Below are 13,317 nucleotides of genomic sequence, written 5' to 3' on the forward strand. Positions count from 1 at the left end.
AAGCCTAAAAATATCACCAGCTGAGAAGGAAGTCTTGGTTTTGGGAGATGCCCAGCAAATAACCCTAAATAAAACAACTCACCATGTTTAAACCACTACCTCTATATATATATTTAGAAAAAAAAAAAAAAATAAATCAACATTTAATGGCATTTCAAAATATAAGCAACAAGTAGGGCACAAAGTAAGTAACAAATTAACATTTTGGCAGAACCAACAAGACAACAAACATTCTTCTTCTTAATAAAATACACTTGGAATTATGCTTCTTGGAAAAACCTAGTTATCTAGTATTTTAATTCAAGTGCAGTTGACATGTCCAGATTTCCTTTACTGTTAAAGCCTATTAAAAAACAAAGGCTACTTTTATGAAAAGCTAGGACGGATTTTACTTTTTTTTTTAGCACTCTTGCACATCTTTTCCCTCCACAAAATTTCTTCTGAAAATAGAGAGAACCAGCCCCACCCCAGATCTTGTTTTGCAGCCACTGCTGTGTGCACTGGGCACCCTCCTGAAGTTCTACAAAAACTGCACCGTGCAAGACAAAAGGATGAGCTGAACACCAGGAGAAGAGCACAGAGAACTGCAGGGGCACAAATGTGGTTCCCCCCAGGAGACACACCCTGACAGCAGCTAACAGGCACCAGTTTGCCAACAGTCTTCTTCCCCAGACTCAAACAGATCAACTCAAATCAACATTTCTTTTTACCAACAGCAGAGGAAAAAACAAGTAAAACTTAGCAAAACTTAATGGCAGTCAAAGGATCTCATAAGTCATAAAAGTCATAATGGAAAACAGGCCAGAGCACTTGAAAAAAAATTCTTCTCTAAATTACAGCAGCTACACTGACAAAAGGATCAGTGTGACTCTATGTGCAGAGAACATAAACTGAGAAGACCAAGGACTGTTCAGTGATGGGTTACTACAGAGTCAGAAGACAGTTGCTTTAAATGAGTAAAAGCTGATGTTTCCTCACACTCACTGTTTTGATAATTACTACAAAGACTTACACAAATGTTCAGGTGTCTGTTACCAGCAATAACAGACCAATGCTATGAAACCCAACTCTTTCTCCACCTCAGAGGGAGGACACATGAGAGACCTCAATGCTAAAATTACTCTCAGAACCTGGTCCTGGATCTACCAATTCACGTCAGCAACATCTCCTGCAATGCTTTGGCTACTGAAGGTGAGTCTTTCCCCCTTCTCCCTGAAAAAAGGGAGGAAACTTCTTAGGAATATTGCTGACTTTATTCCTGCACCAGCTTCCTTGGAATTGCCAAGATTTTCCATCTTAGTAGCCTATATTTCAATCTCTTTCATAGTCAAATTTATTAGCGAGCATGTATTTAAAAAAAACACATAGAGAATAAAGGCCTCCTGATGTTTCCAGTTTTGCTGCTGCTGAGCAACACTGAAAACACAATCACACCATCCTAAAAACAGGCATTACTTACTTTACACCTACTGTATCTTTTAACAAGTGCTGTTGCTCACTTCTGAACTGATCCTACCAAATTTCTTCTAGAAAGCTTTCTGGACACTTTTACAAGTATAAGTTTTCATAGCACTGTATGCATTTAGACAGCTTGACTAGTCATGGTTCAAACAAACAGAAGTATCACTAGACCACTGAACCACAACAAAACAGAAGAGATTGTTTTTTCCTGTATTATTTTTATTTTTGAAACAAATCTAGAAACACATACCAGAAGAGCTTGAGGTTTCTATTTTTTTCTTTAAAACTAGTTTTTAAATATAGAAAAGCAAGGAAAAAAAAGGCAAAGAAATACAGAAAGGCAAGAAAAGCTCTTGCTTGGTTCTTAGCACACTGGGTGTGACAACATCAGGCCCTCAGAAACTGGAGATGAAGATACATGGTATACATTACTTACAGCACCTCAAAAACACTACAGAATTGGAACATTCCCCAAAAATGCCAGCCAGCAAGCCGTGTACTTGAAATGATTATGCCAACTTTTAATTCAGTCTCCTGCAGAATTACATCCAGTTAGAAAGATTCCATACAGCTGACAAAGAATTTTCAAGATATTCTCTTAAAAACTGTGAAACCACATACACAGTCTGAATAAGTAAATTCAAAAACTTGTTAAAAACAAGGATACCATTATTATAGAAAGATTTCATGAACAAAAACTACCATAAGGCAATTACAAACAGAAATCTGGGGAAAAAAGTGCTCAGTTGTCCCTCAACTGAGCTGAAATTGAACTGAAAATTTTCGTCAAAATGTGTATTTTTATAATGTAAAAATTTTTAAAAAAAATACAAGCATACCATGGTGTTACAGCCTATTCTTAGAGAAATAAGTACTTTCAACAACTAATCTGGGTTGCTATTCAACAATTTTATATATATATATATATATATATATATATATATATATATATATATAAAAAGAGCTTGAGTTTCAGCTGACAGCACATGCTTCTCTCCTACAGTAATTTTTGGGCTAAAGCAATGGCTGAACTTTGGAGAGTGGCATTTTTCTGCTGGTTTTATTTTAGATGTGAGTAAAGGGCAGAGGGCTCCACCTACCACTGTTCCAAACCCTGCAGCTATGGATGTGAGCACCATATTCCAGACTTACCTAAGGGTAAGCATTCCATTTTTTAGTATCACACTTAACTCCACACTTCTGCTTTCACATGTCAAGCAGCACAGCAGTTAGAGCAATTCACTCTCACCCAATTAGCCAAATCAACACCTAAACACTTCTGTCACAGAGAAATTTACACCCACCAGGTGAGAATCAGTGACAATTATTCAGAACAGCTGGTCTGACTGAAAGGACCACTCTGAATAACTAAGGAGTACACAAAGATATTTTAAAGGCTTTAGTTAAGAGGTTTTCAAAACTTTCTACACATGTAGTCATATACCTCTACAGTCCCACAGCTGCCCACTCTGTATGGATAAAAAATACCCCTTCCATTACAGATACTTTGCAAGCATAAATGTCATGAGAAGGCAGTGACCAGCCTGCCTGTTATTTTGCATCTTAACTACACTAAGCATCCTTGAGATGCACATCAACTCTTGGTCACCAACAAGCACAAAAGCAGAACTGAAGACATCAAATGCAAAAATCAAAACCCATCCAGAACAAACTGAAGTCAGTGCAGGAGCCAGCTGCTCACCAGAGGCCTGGATGTGGCTTTCTGGGGGGGAATCACACACTCACAGCCACACAAGTACTCTGCAAAGCTAGCTCAAATGAAAACTATGAATAGGAGGAAGTTTAACTTCATAAATAAAATGGCAGCCTAGATAAAGGAACAACGTGGGCAGAAAACAACACTGTCTGGCTTGCATTAATGATGATCTGATTTCAGACCCAAGGCTTAGCTTTAGTAAGGGCCTTGTGCACTTTCTGTGCCACTCAAGACAAGACAGGTGAGGCCACACTGCACCATCACACTTGTGTGGCACTTGTACATCCCAGAGCACAGGTAAGCTGTCTTACTTACAGAAACAAAGATTTAAATCCCAAACTGAAGAGATGCAGTTCATAATCACAGGAGAGCACTCTACTTAAGACAAATTAAATGTCTACAGGAGCCACTTATGCTCTGCTAAGTGCCAATACATCCCAGGGTTTTGGTGTGCATTGTCTGCTTGGAGGAGGGGTGTTTCATTACCTTAAGTCTCTGATTGAAAGCATCAAACAGCAGTTTGATTCCATCCTGAGTCAGGTTAAGGATGAGGTCATGGCTAAGAGGTGACTGTAAAAATAAAGAAAAAAGCTGTTAGGCTTCTAATTTCAAGATTTCTTTGTTAAGATCTACATTACTGTAAAAGTATAAATTGGTTATTTTAGAAAAGCAAAACTACCTCAGAAAACAATCACTTGTTCAATGAATAAGCATAACTAAAATACATTTGGCCCAAACCTCTCAAACCCTTCAGTTTCCTCATGAAAAGAAATAGAAGTGCCTGTATAATATCTGTACCCTGCAAAAACTCCTAAGAGTACTTTACCCATTACTGTAAGTGGAGGAAAAAAAAAAAAAGAAAACTCAAAACAATATAACCCCCTACCCCATTTAAAAAAAAGAAACAAAACCCCACCTCGAAAATTAACATTCCCAGTTTAGCATTAGAGACATCATCATCTAGACAGCCTCTGTTTCATTCTTGCTGCACAAAGTACCACTGCTCACATCAGAGCCAGGCATGTGCTTGACAAAGAGATGGCTTTCCACTTCAAAAATCAAACTGTCACAGTCTTTTTTAGGCCTCAAAAGGAAGGCTTCAGACTCTCATGTTGTGAATTTAGGTTTCCTTAGTTACTGTGATTCATAACAACTAAAGGCTTAATTTGCAGTCTGCTGGAGTCAATAGGAGACATTCCACTGGCTTTCCTGGTGTCTGTATAGGCTCTACACCCTCTCAGTCTGCTGGGGAAGCTGCTCCCTGCTCCACCAGTGCAAACCACACAGACACAGCCACTTGGCCCCAGTTCAGCTTTTTGATCATATACCATCTAAAGCACATTTGCTTCAAAATGCTCTATCCCCCACAGCTGTCTCAGAGGAAAAAAAAAGGTGGAATGGTAGGCAGGCAGCAAGATTCATGCCCTAGAACTGCACCAGGCAGTTTGCTAGCAAAAAACAGAATGGGGATGGACAACTGAGGCAAATAAAGGCTTCTAAAGTGGACAGCCACACCATACAGCCCTTTCATGAATTAAGCATAAGCTATCTTACTTTGCTCTACTCAGAGGAGCTCTGGGGTTTGACTGCCAAAAGCCCAATTCTCATCCTCAATTTTCTCACATCAGCACTGTCCTCTAGCCTTGATACTTTCTGAGCATTTTCATGTGCATGTCCCACCCCTTCCCAAACCATACAGCCAAGTAATCAGATCCTAGATCTCACATCACCAAGTTAAAGCCCATGGGGCTTTCCATCCCCTGTGATGAAAATTTCCGGCTCCCCTGGATCACTGCAGTAGCTTTTCCTGAAGTTGGTCCAGTTTGAGCCCATCTTTCCTGAACACCAGTGACCTGTCAACTCTGTCCTAAATGAAACTTTCACATTTCACACAATGCCATCAATTGATGGCACCTCATTCTTGCTGAAAAACTTTTATGGCTCTGTGTAGAACTGAAGCAGCATTGCAACAGAACTATAAGCTTGAGATAAAAAGGCCTAATGTTGATCATGACAGTCATTTTCTAATCCCTTATAAATCTAATTTAGAAAGGCTACAGATAGAGCAAAAAAGCCTCGTAATCTGGCATTCAAATACACCAGCTGAGTTGTTCTGCTATGGGATATGCTCTGCATTTCATTGGTTTCTAAATAGTTTTCATAAGGTTATTCCAAAATTAATGAGAGCATTACAAGTACTTTTGAGTGGATGGAAAAAAACCCCAAACATCTGAGGAAAAGCTTAATAATTAGAACAGCAAATGGCTTCTGTTCTATGCTGGCATATTTTCTAATACATGGAAAGATTCAAGGGCACAAATTTAGTTCATGTGACTTTCAATACACAAAACAGAACCTCAAGTATGAAAGATGATGCCAAAAAGCAACAGGAGAGATCTTCTTGAAGGAAGCACCACAGATCTGCAGTTATATTGCTAATCTACACAAAGATACGGGAAAAACTGTTCTCACTGAACAATCCCATCAACCACAATGCAGTGGAAGAAGAGCAGGAAAACAAAGGCAATTAGTTTAGGCAATTAGGCAATCCCACTTAAACTGACCAAAAATGAGTTAAAATTCTTTTATTCACAGAAAAGGATTCATCAAGCTTTTTTGGCACAGTTTGGGCATCCCATTTATGTCAAGTTAAAGAGAGCACACCATGGGCAGATCTAATTGCATTTAATTGCCATATAAATTTTTGAAAGGAAATACTCACTGCTGGAGTTCCAGGATCAGAAATTCAAATTTAGAGATGCAACAGCTTTAAATAACATTTGATCACAGGGCTCAAAGGCATTCTTTTACAAGGCAATGAGAAAAAACATGAAGGCTGTTCAGGTAGAGTTTTTTCAAGATACAAGTTGTGCATGGCAAAGTTAATTTAAGGCTTTGAATCTTTTAAGAACTGAGCTCTTTGTGCTCAGCTGCTAATGAAATGCATGACACTCTGCACAAGGGTGAGGACAGAGCCAGACAATCAAATGCAGGCCCTGAGTGGTGTGTGAAAAAAAATAGCAGGCACTGAATTGCAATAATAAACAGGAAAAAAAAAATCATCAGAAATATTCCAGAAAGATGGGAAGAAATATTTTGTAGACTATGCAGGTGCTAAAACATCTTTACACTTATTACATTTTGGGAAAAAAAAAAACCCAAACCACTAAACCTTCCCTCTGCAGGCAGAACAGAAGTTTAGTGTACACAGTCAAGAACAATATAACTTTCCAAGAGGTGTAAAAAGCCAAGGAGTGCAACACCTCTGCTTACTAGCACTGAACCAATAATCCTTCTGTGATTCTACAATCTGAGTGGAACAGGAATCTCATCATTTATCTAAACAACTCTAGAAATAATTCAAATGCACTGTGGTAAGAAAAACTAAAACCCTTCAAAGAATACAAAAACCAGGGAACATGCTCACTGCCAGACAGATGCTCCCATGCATTAATCACAAGTAGCCAGATTTGCAGTTCACTCATCAGAAAACCCGTAAATCCACACAAAGTGAAAAAAACCCATAATTAATTTACTAACGTGAAATATGTTTCCAGCACTGAACACCAGAGTCAAGGTTGTTCTTAGCCATTCGGTACTCACTGCAAATGCACAAGCCCTGAATCCTTATTTTGATACAAACTAACATTGTACAGACTCTGCCTTCTTCCTGATGCAAAGAGCTGTAATTTGCAACATACGAATATCATCTTCTTATAAACATGCATTGCACATAAAACATCTAGAGAGTCCTTTGAGACATCTTTGTCCTATCTCCCCTTACACTTCCATCAGAATAACACATTTTACTTGATCTAGCAGAAGGGTTTTACTTCTAGTCCCCTTTTTGATGGAAGTCAAACATATCAGGAACTTACTGCTGAGTTATGAAGAATGATTAAAACATTTATAGCTGGCTTAAATCACTGCACCCACTTTCTGCAGACAAATTTGCAGATGCAGAGAAAAGGTGCAGAAGGTTTTTCACGGGGCTCACCACCACTGGACCAAACACAAAAGCAGAAAGTAATGAGTGATTCAGTTCTTTAAATTGCAGCATCACTTCACAATGATAAAGTAAATAGACTAGAATTAAATTGTCCAGCTAATTACATAACATTTCACGTCTTAAAGGAAAAACAATGCCACTCCTCCATTGCATACACAAAACTGACAGTTGTTAAATCACTATACTGCTGTGCTGAGGATTATTACATCTGACAAGAAACTTATAAAAGCTGCATCTCTCACGTGGTGGCAATAATTTGGTGTAGCTCAATTTCAAGCAGCCCCACAACTCTCCCAATATGTAGATGAGCACAAAGCATGTCTTCATTTCAGCATGAGGAGCCTTTCCTGGGCAGCCCGTGCCTGCTCACCTGCTCGCTGTAGAGAACCTGGACGTTTTTGATAATGCGACAGTGTTTCTGAAGAATTGCTACAGCCTGAGCCAACGGCATTCCTGGAAATAAAAACAGGTTTTCTTCAGTGCAGAAACCAGCTTACAAAGTTTTTTAACAGCAAGGTGACACATGAGGTAACCAAACCAACATCAGCAAACACTGAGTTACAACAGAAAGGTATGTGGTCAACAAACAAGCCGACTTGACTCATGGTATCAGCACAGACCTGGTGTTTGGAAACAGAAAAGTCATTGTTTATCTACCAGTTGTTAGGCATATATGGAAAAAAAGTCTCTCTAGACACAAAATTAAACAGCAAAGTTCAAGCAGAAAAAGCAGAGAGCTTGCCACAGCCTGTGCACAAAGTTTTCTGCTTTTTGGGGTCATCATTCCAAAAACTGATAAAATAGCCTATATCAAACTCCCCTAGAGCTGGCTAGGGCACTCCTACACACACTCAATAGGCTCCTGAAACACCTTTTATTACTCTTTATAAACCTTGGTGGAGTACTGGGTATCCACACCAGACACATACAAATACTAACACAGAGCAATGATTCTCCTCAAACCACATGAAGAGGCCACATTAGCTGCTGATATGGCTCTACTTGTGTCAAGGAAGAAACTTTATCTTCTCAGTTTACAGACAGGATACACATACTAAAAATTTGGTTCAATTGAGGCAATACACTAATAGTCACTCAGCCTCTCATACAATTTCAAGGGCTTTTTTGCTTTCCTTGGTGTATATCTTATCTTTACAATTACATACTTTTGAAAGCAGAATGAAACAGCTGATTCTGCAGAAAAAATAACACCACCCCATCTCATCATTTATCACACTAAAAACCTTTGTTGCCCTTCCAAATGAAATGTGATCATATTCCTGGATTCAAAGCAGGCATTTATAAAGTGAGGTTATGAGCTCATAATTGTGAAGTTTTATTTTCCTACTAACTGCTGCAAGTCAATTTAGATTTGTTATCTGACATTTTATTTCCATTCCTTGCCTGGTCCTTTTCTATTTCTAGCTTTTAAATGTTGAGAGTTGGCCTGATTAGCCATAATTTACCTCAGAACCTACATTTATTACATTCAAAACTTTTAGTTACTTGCTACACCAACCAAACTCAGGCAATATATCATGTCCTTTTAGACATTAACTACAGTATTAAAGTGAGAAAAGTCTCTCTTTCCATATATATCTATTTGTAACACACACCTTGCTCACCATGGGTACTGCTCTAAAGTAACAATAGTATAACACTGAAAAAAACCCCAAAAATACAGTTTTCATTGTTGTGCCCATACATTGCAGCTTTGCTGAAATGATGAAATCAAGTTTTGGTAAAACAGATGTACAGATTAGAACTACAGTGATTCAATTTGTAAATACCACATACAAACCTGTCTGCAAAACTGGTTTTCACCTTAGCCCATAATCTTGGGGACAATTTGGTTTGCAGCTAGAAATTACATATCAGTAGACTATATTAAATAAAAAAGAGTTATTATTTTAATAACAGTAACGAAATTAAAATGCAGAGCCACACAATAAAGCAGCACTGTTTCCTATTATCTAGGAAATAGCAGTTGCCTTGCAGTCTAGGCAGCAGAGTTTGAAGATGACAGATATTATGTATTAGATATTTTCAAAATCGAATAGAAACATGAATAGCAGCAAGAAGCTAAGATCAAAGACGCTGCTGTAAAAGTTCCACATTTCTCAACCTGGCAAAAAGTACGAATGCAGAAAAAAAAAGTAAGGTTGACTGAGGAGTACAAAACCCATGTTCTAAGTCAGTATTCATAAAAGACCTGCAGAGCCAAGACCATGGGCTCAGTTAAAAAATAAACCAGTGGCACAGGCTGAAGCCCAGGCAGCACAGCTGACAGGACCCAGAGGCCAATGGTGCCAGCAGCCTGTGGGGATTCAGTCAAAAGCACCCGGCTCCAGAAGTGCAGAAACACCAAGTTCACGTAAACTGATGCAATCCTGGGCTGCTAAGTGTGCAAACAGATGGCTCATGTGACTCTCTTACTCACAGCTTTCTCAGGCTGCAAGCAAGTGGACATGGACTGCCTTGGTTCAGTTTTCAGCCACTGAGAATCAAACAGATTTGGCCATGCAGCTGCTTAGCAGAGCTACAGCGAGCAACCCAAATTCTCCAGGAACAGTTTACAGGACCCAAAATGTGTTGAACAGTCAGTATCCTCTCTTTGCCTCCATTTGCTTCTAGAAAGTCAAAGGAGGAATAAAAAAATGAGTTCTTTTTCTCCAGTCTTCTCACACACAACATCCCCTTTTTCCTCAACATTTGTCAGCCTTTGCAAAGAGGAAAACAAAGAATTCTTTTTCCCTTACTCATCAGTCAGGGGGAATGGGGAAGCAAACATGGTTTCCAGCACATCAGTCAACCAAACTGAGCCATGGCAGTAATGCCCACAAAGACCAGTGCTAGGGCTCCTCTGTCACAGACCTTTCCCTCTTCTAAATGCTGGAGTGATACAAGCAGCACAAGACAGTTCTCTCACATACACTGGCCAGGAACATCATGGCTTGAAGCATCAGCCTGTGCTAAGACTGTGTGGCTTGAAAGGATGGGGACAGAGAAGTGAATTAAGATTAGGAGAAAAATAAAAGAAAATCTAAGATTAATCATAATGCATTAAATAAATATATGTGATACTCAGTAAGAAAAGAAAGTATAAAGCCCAAGAGAAATGCAAGCATGCCTTAGAAATTATACATCTCAAACACAAATAATATAGCTATAGGCACTACAGAGTCAGTATTTAATTGTTCTCTTTTTAAAACAGCAGGAATGCAGCCCAAGAGGTGCAGTGGCACAGGTATCTAAACTCAGTCTCAGTTAAATTTTTTATGCTCTAGTCACATTGTGAGTCAACACTGGAGCCAGAAACAGAATCCAAAAAGTCATGTACAAAATTTTCCTGGCATTTCCCCTCAGTCATCTCCACTGTGGGCATAGTACTGGAAGCCAGAGACAGCAGCAGTTCAGGAATACTGCCATTAGTTCTGCTAAGAGCAGAGCTAAACAAATAGCGAGTGGAACAGTGCTGGCAGTGAGAGCCCCACTCACACCAGCGCTGCCACAGCTGAAGCAGTTTTGTCAGCAGGGACAATCTTCACACACCACTGCTGGTGCAGGACAAAGTCAAGTATCCTCAGACCTAGTCAGCCTCCTGCTCTGCACCAGCAGGTCATGCTAATTATATATTAGACACATCACGTGGTGGCTATGTTTACTCCAAGAAATACAGCTGAGTTTCCTCCTCTCACATCTATGCATGTGTGTGTTTGTGCACATACACAGAGACACTGGAAAACTTTTACCATGAGACTGCATTGACAAGCTTTCCTCGCGGCAAAGGAAAAACATTTCCTCTTTCCTTTTCTTGTTTTGATATGGAGAATGGAGGGGAGCTGGTACTCTGTATTTATGAAGACAGTCAGGGTATGCAGGGGGAGGTTGCTGTTCCCCAGGTAACACAGGCACTAAAGGGTGGCAGATGTTCACACCAAGCTGAGAGCACAGAACATTTAGGGTACAAGGAGTTCACCCAGATTTCCAAGGGTGGGACCTGAGGTGCTATAATTAGCCTCCAGAAGCCACTGAGCCCTGTTGGTAACCATCAAGTTGTACTTGACTGAAGCCACAGCAGCACAGACAGCCCTTTGTGTTTGATGGATTTCACATAAACAACCCCAAGGCACAGCACCACTCCTTAGGTCCAACCTAGTTCAGGGCAACTGTGTAACAGTGTCTTTAGAACAATCTGTCCCCTGGCTGTCACAGGCGACAAGAGCAGCAGCCCAAGTGAAACCCAAGTTCGGGCAGGCACAGAGGGTGACACACACAGTGCTTGTTTACACCCACCAAACCCCCACCACCACCACCTTCACAGAGAGCTGCAGCAACGATGGAAAACTGAAACGAAAGAGGCCAACACTGATATGTCACACAACCACTCAGCAAAGGTCACATCTACAGAACTTTCTGAGAGTTTTAAGGACTACCAACATCTGCTTGAAAACACAGGTCACCCAAAGAATCCACATCATCTCTTTTCAACTGCTCGTGTAAGTGTCCTGCCTGAGCACCAACCAAATTTGCATCAGCTGAGGGAAAGTTCTTTCTCATCACAGTAACTAGAGCAATAACTGGTAGGGAAGGACTACTCGGCAAGATGAAAAAATACAAGTGATCTGGGGGAAAAATACTTGCTATCCAACCCTGAGAAAATATCTCCAAAGTTTACTTTCTCTCCTATTTCGCAACCCAACAGCGACACAAAGAAATTGTGAAACTCGACTCATGTTTATGAAGGGTTTGTACAGAAAAGCACAGCAGTTAGAGCAAGTATCAGCGCACAGCTGAAGCTGCCAGTATCACCTGACACATATTCAGGTGACAATCAGCACATTCATGCTTCCTCTTTTCGGAGTTATTTAAAAGAATGACTAGTCTTACACGGCAAGACAGAAGAAAGCAAACGAGCAGATGAAAGCACACAATCAGATAAACAAAGCACAAGCTGGCACGCAAAAGCTAAAGGTGAAACTATGAACTACAAGGAAATCCTTTCAGCCCGTACTTTAGTATTTTTAGCGACAGCGAAAGGCGAGCTTCGGCTCTCGCTCCCCTTCTCCCTCCAACTCCCGGAGAGCGCTGGGAGAGCACCCGGGGACCCGCACGGCCCCACTGAGCCCAGGCCGGGGGAAGAAAACACTTACCTAAGGTGAACTCCCATTGCTCGTTCCCCAGAGAGCGCTCGGGCACCACCTCCAGATCTAGCATTGGCTCAGGTAGCGCGGAGGCCGCGGGCTGGCACGGCGGTCACCGGGGCGCTGCGCCGGACCCCTGCGGAGGGACGCGCGAGGGAAGCGGGAGGGACGCGGGCAGCCCGAGCCCGGCCCCGCCGCCGCCCCCTGAGGGCACCGGCCGCCCCCAGCCCCGGGGCGGCGCCGGTCACCGCGGGCCCCGCGCCGGGCTGCCGGGGAAGGCGCGGGCTGCGCCGCTACCGCCGCCGGCCGCCCCTCCCCGCCCCGCGGCCCCGCCGCCCGCGCCCCCCGCCCCGCCCGGTGCCAGAGCGCGGGCGGCGCGGCCCCGGCGGGGCGGGGGAGCGGCCGCGGCCCCGCCGCTCGTCCCGGCAGCCCCGGCCCGGCCTGAGGGGCCGGGGGGGCTCCGACCCCCCCCGCGCCGCGGGGCCGCGACTCACCTCACTTGCGGCTGCTGAAAAAGTGCTTTGCAGCTGTCGTCAGGCGAGCCCGCGCGGGGGCGGGGCGAGGGCGGGGTCGAGATGAGCTCCTCCCTCCGGCCGTGGGCGAGGGGGGAAGGCGTCGGCTTGTATAGCGGGTGACTCGGGTTCGAGTCCCAGCCCTGCCCTGTCGGCGGACTGGGCTCAGCCCGCAGCAGCAGCCCCGGTCACACCCAGATAACCTCGGGTTCCAAAACAAAATAACCCACCCCAACCACTGCCCAGGGCCATGCCGCTCTTCCAGCTGAAAGGGCAGAGGGGAGGAAAGAAGAGTTAGGGAGAAATTAGTCATTGGCGCGGGCAAAGTTACCGGAATGCGCTCGGGGGTGACTCAGTGAGGAAGAACGGAGTAACGAGGTCAGTGGCTTTGCAGTGTTGTCTGAGCAAACAGGGGTAGTGCCGCCCAAGAGTGCTGACCCCAGGAAAGCCCACGTTTCCCTTGGGATGGGGCTC

The 13,317-nt window shown here is 42.6% G+C and overlaps 1 protein-coding gene across 3 annotated transcripts in view; it reads right to left on the reverse strand.

Moving 5' to 3' along the window:
• PHAF1 (phagosome assembly factor 1) overlaps nt 1-12,917 on the reverse strand; it is a 35,042-nt gene extending 22,125 nt beyond the window's left edge. For all 3 annotated transcript variants that reach the window (XR_009487968.1, XR_009487969.1, XM_059857181.1), the window contains exons 1-4: nt 12,826-12,917; nt 12,341-12,467; nt 7,558-7,640; nt 3,665-3,748 (exon numbers count right to left, since the gene is read on the reverse strand). Coding sequence is in view for 1 of the 3 variants with exons in the window: in XM_059857181.1 (XP_059713164.1) it covers nt 3,665-3,748; nt 7,558-7,640; nt 12,341-12,404 (231 nt within the window). In the remaining 2 variants the exon portion in view is untranslated. The remainder of the gene's footprint in view (nt 1-3,664; nt 3,749-7,557; nt 7,641-12,340; nt 12,468-12,825) is intronic.
• Between the last annotated feature and the right edge of the window lie 400 nt (nt 12,918-13,317).

This window comes from Haemorhous mexicanus, chromosome 12, assembly GCF_027477595.1.
Source record: "Haemorhous mexicanus isolate bHaeMex1 chromosome 12, bHaeMex1.pri, whole genome shotgun sequence".
Lineage (NCBI taxonomy): Eukaryota > Metazoa > Chordata > Aves > Passeriformes > Fringillidae > Haemorhous > Haemorhous mexicanus.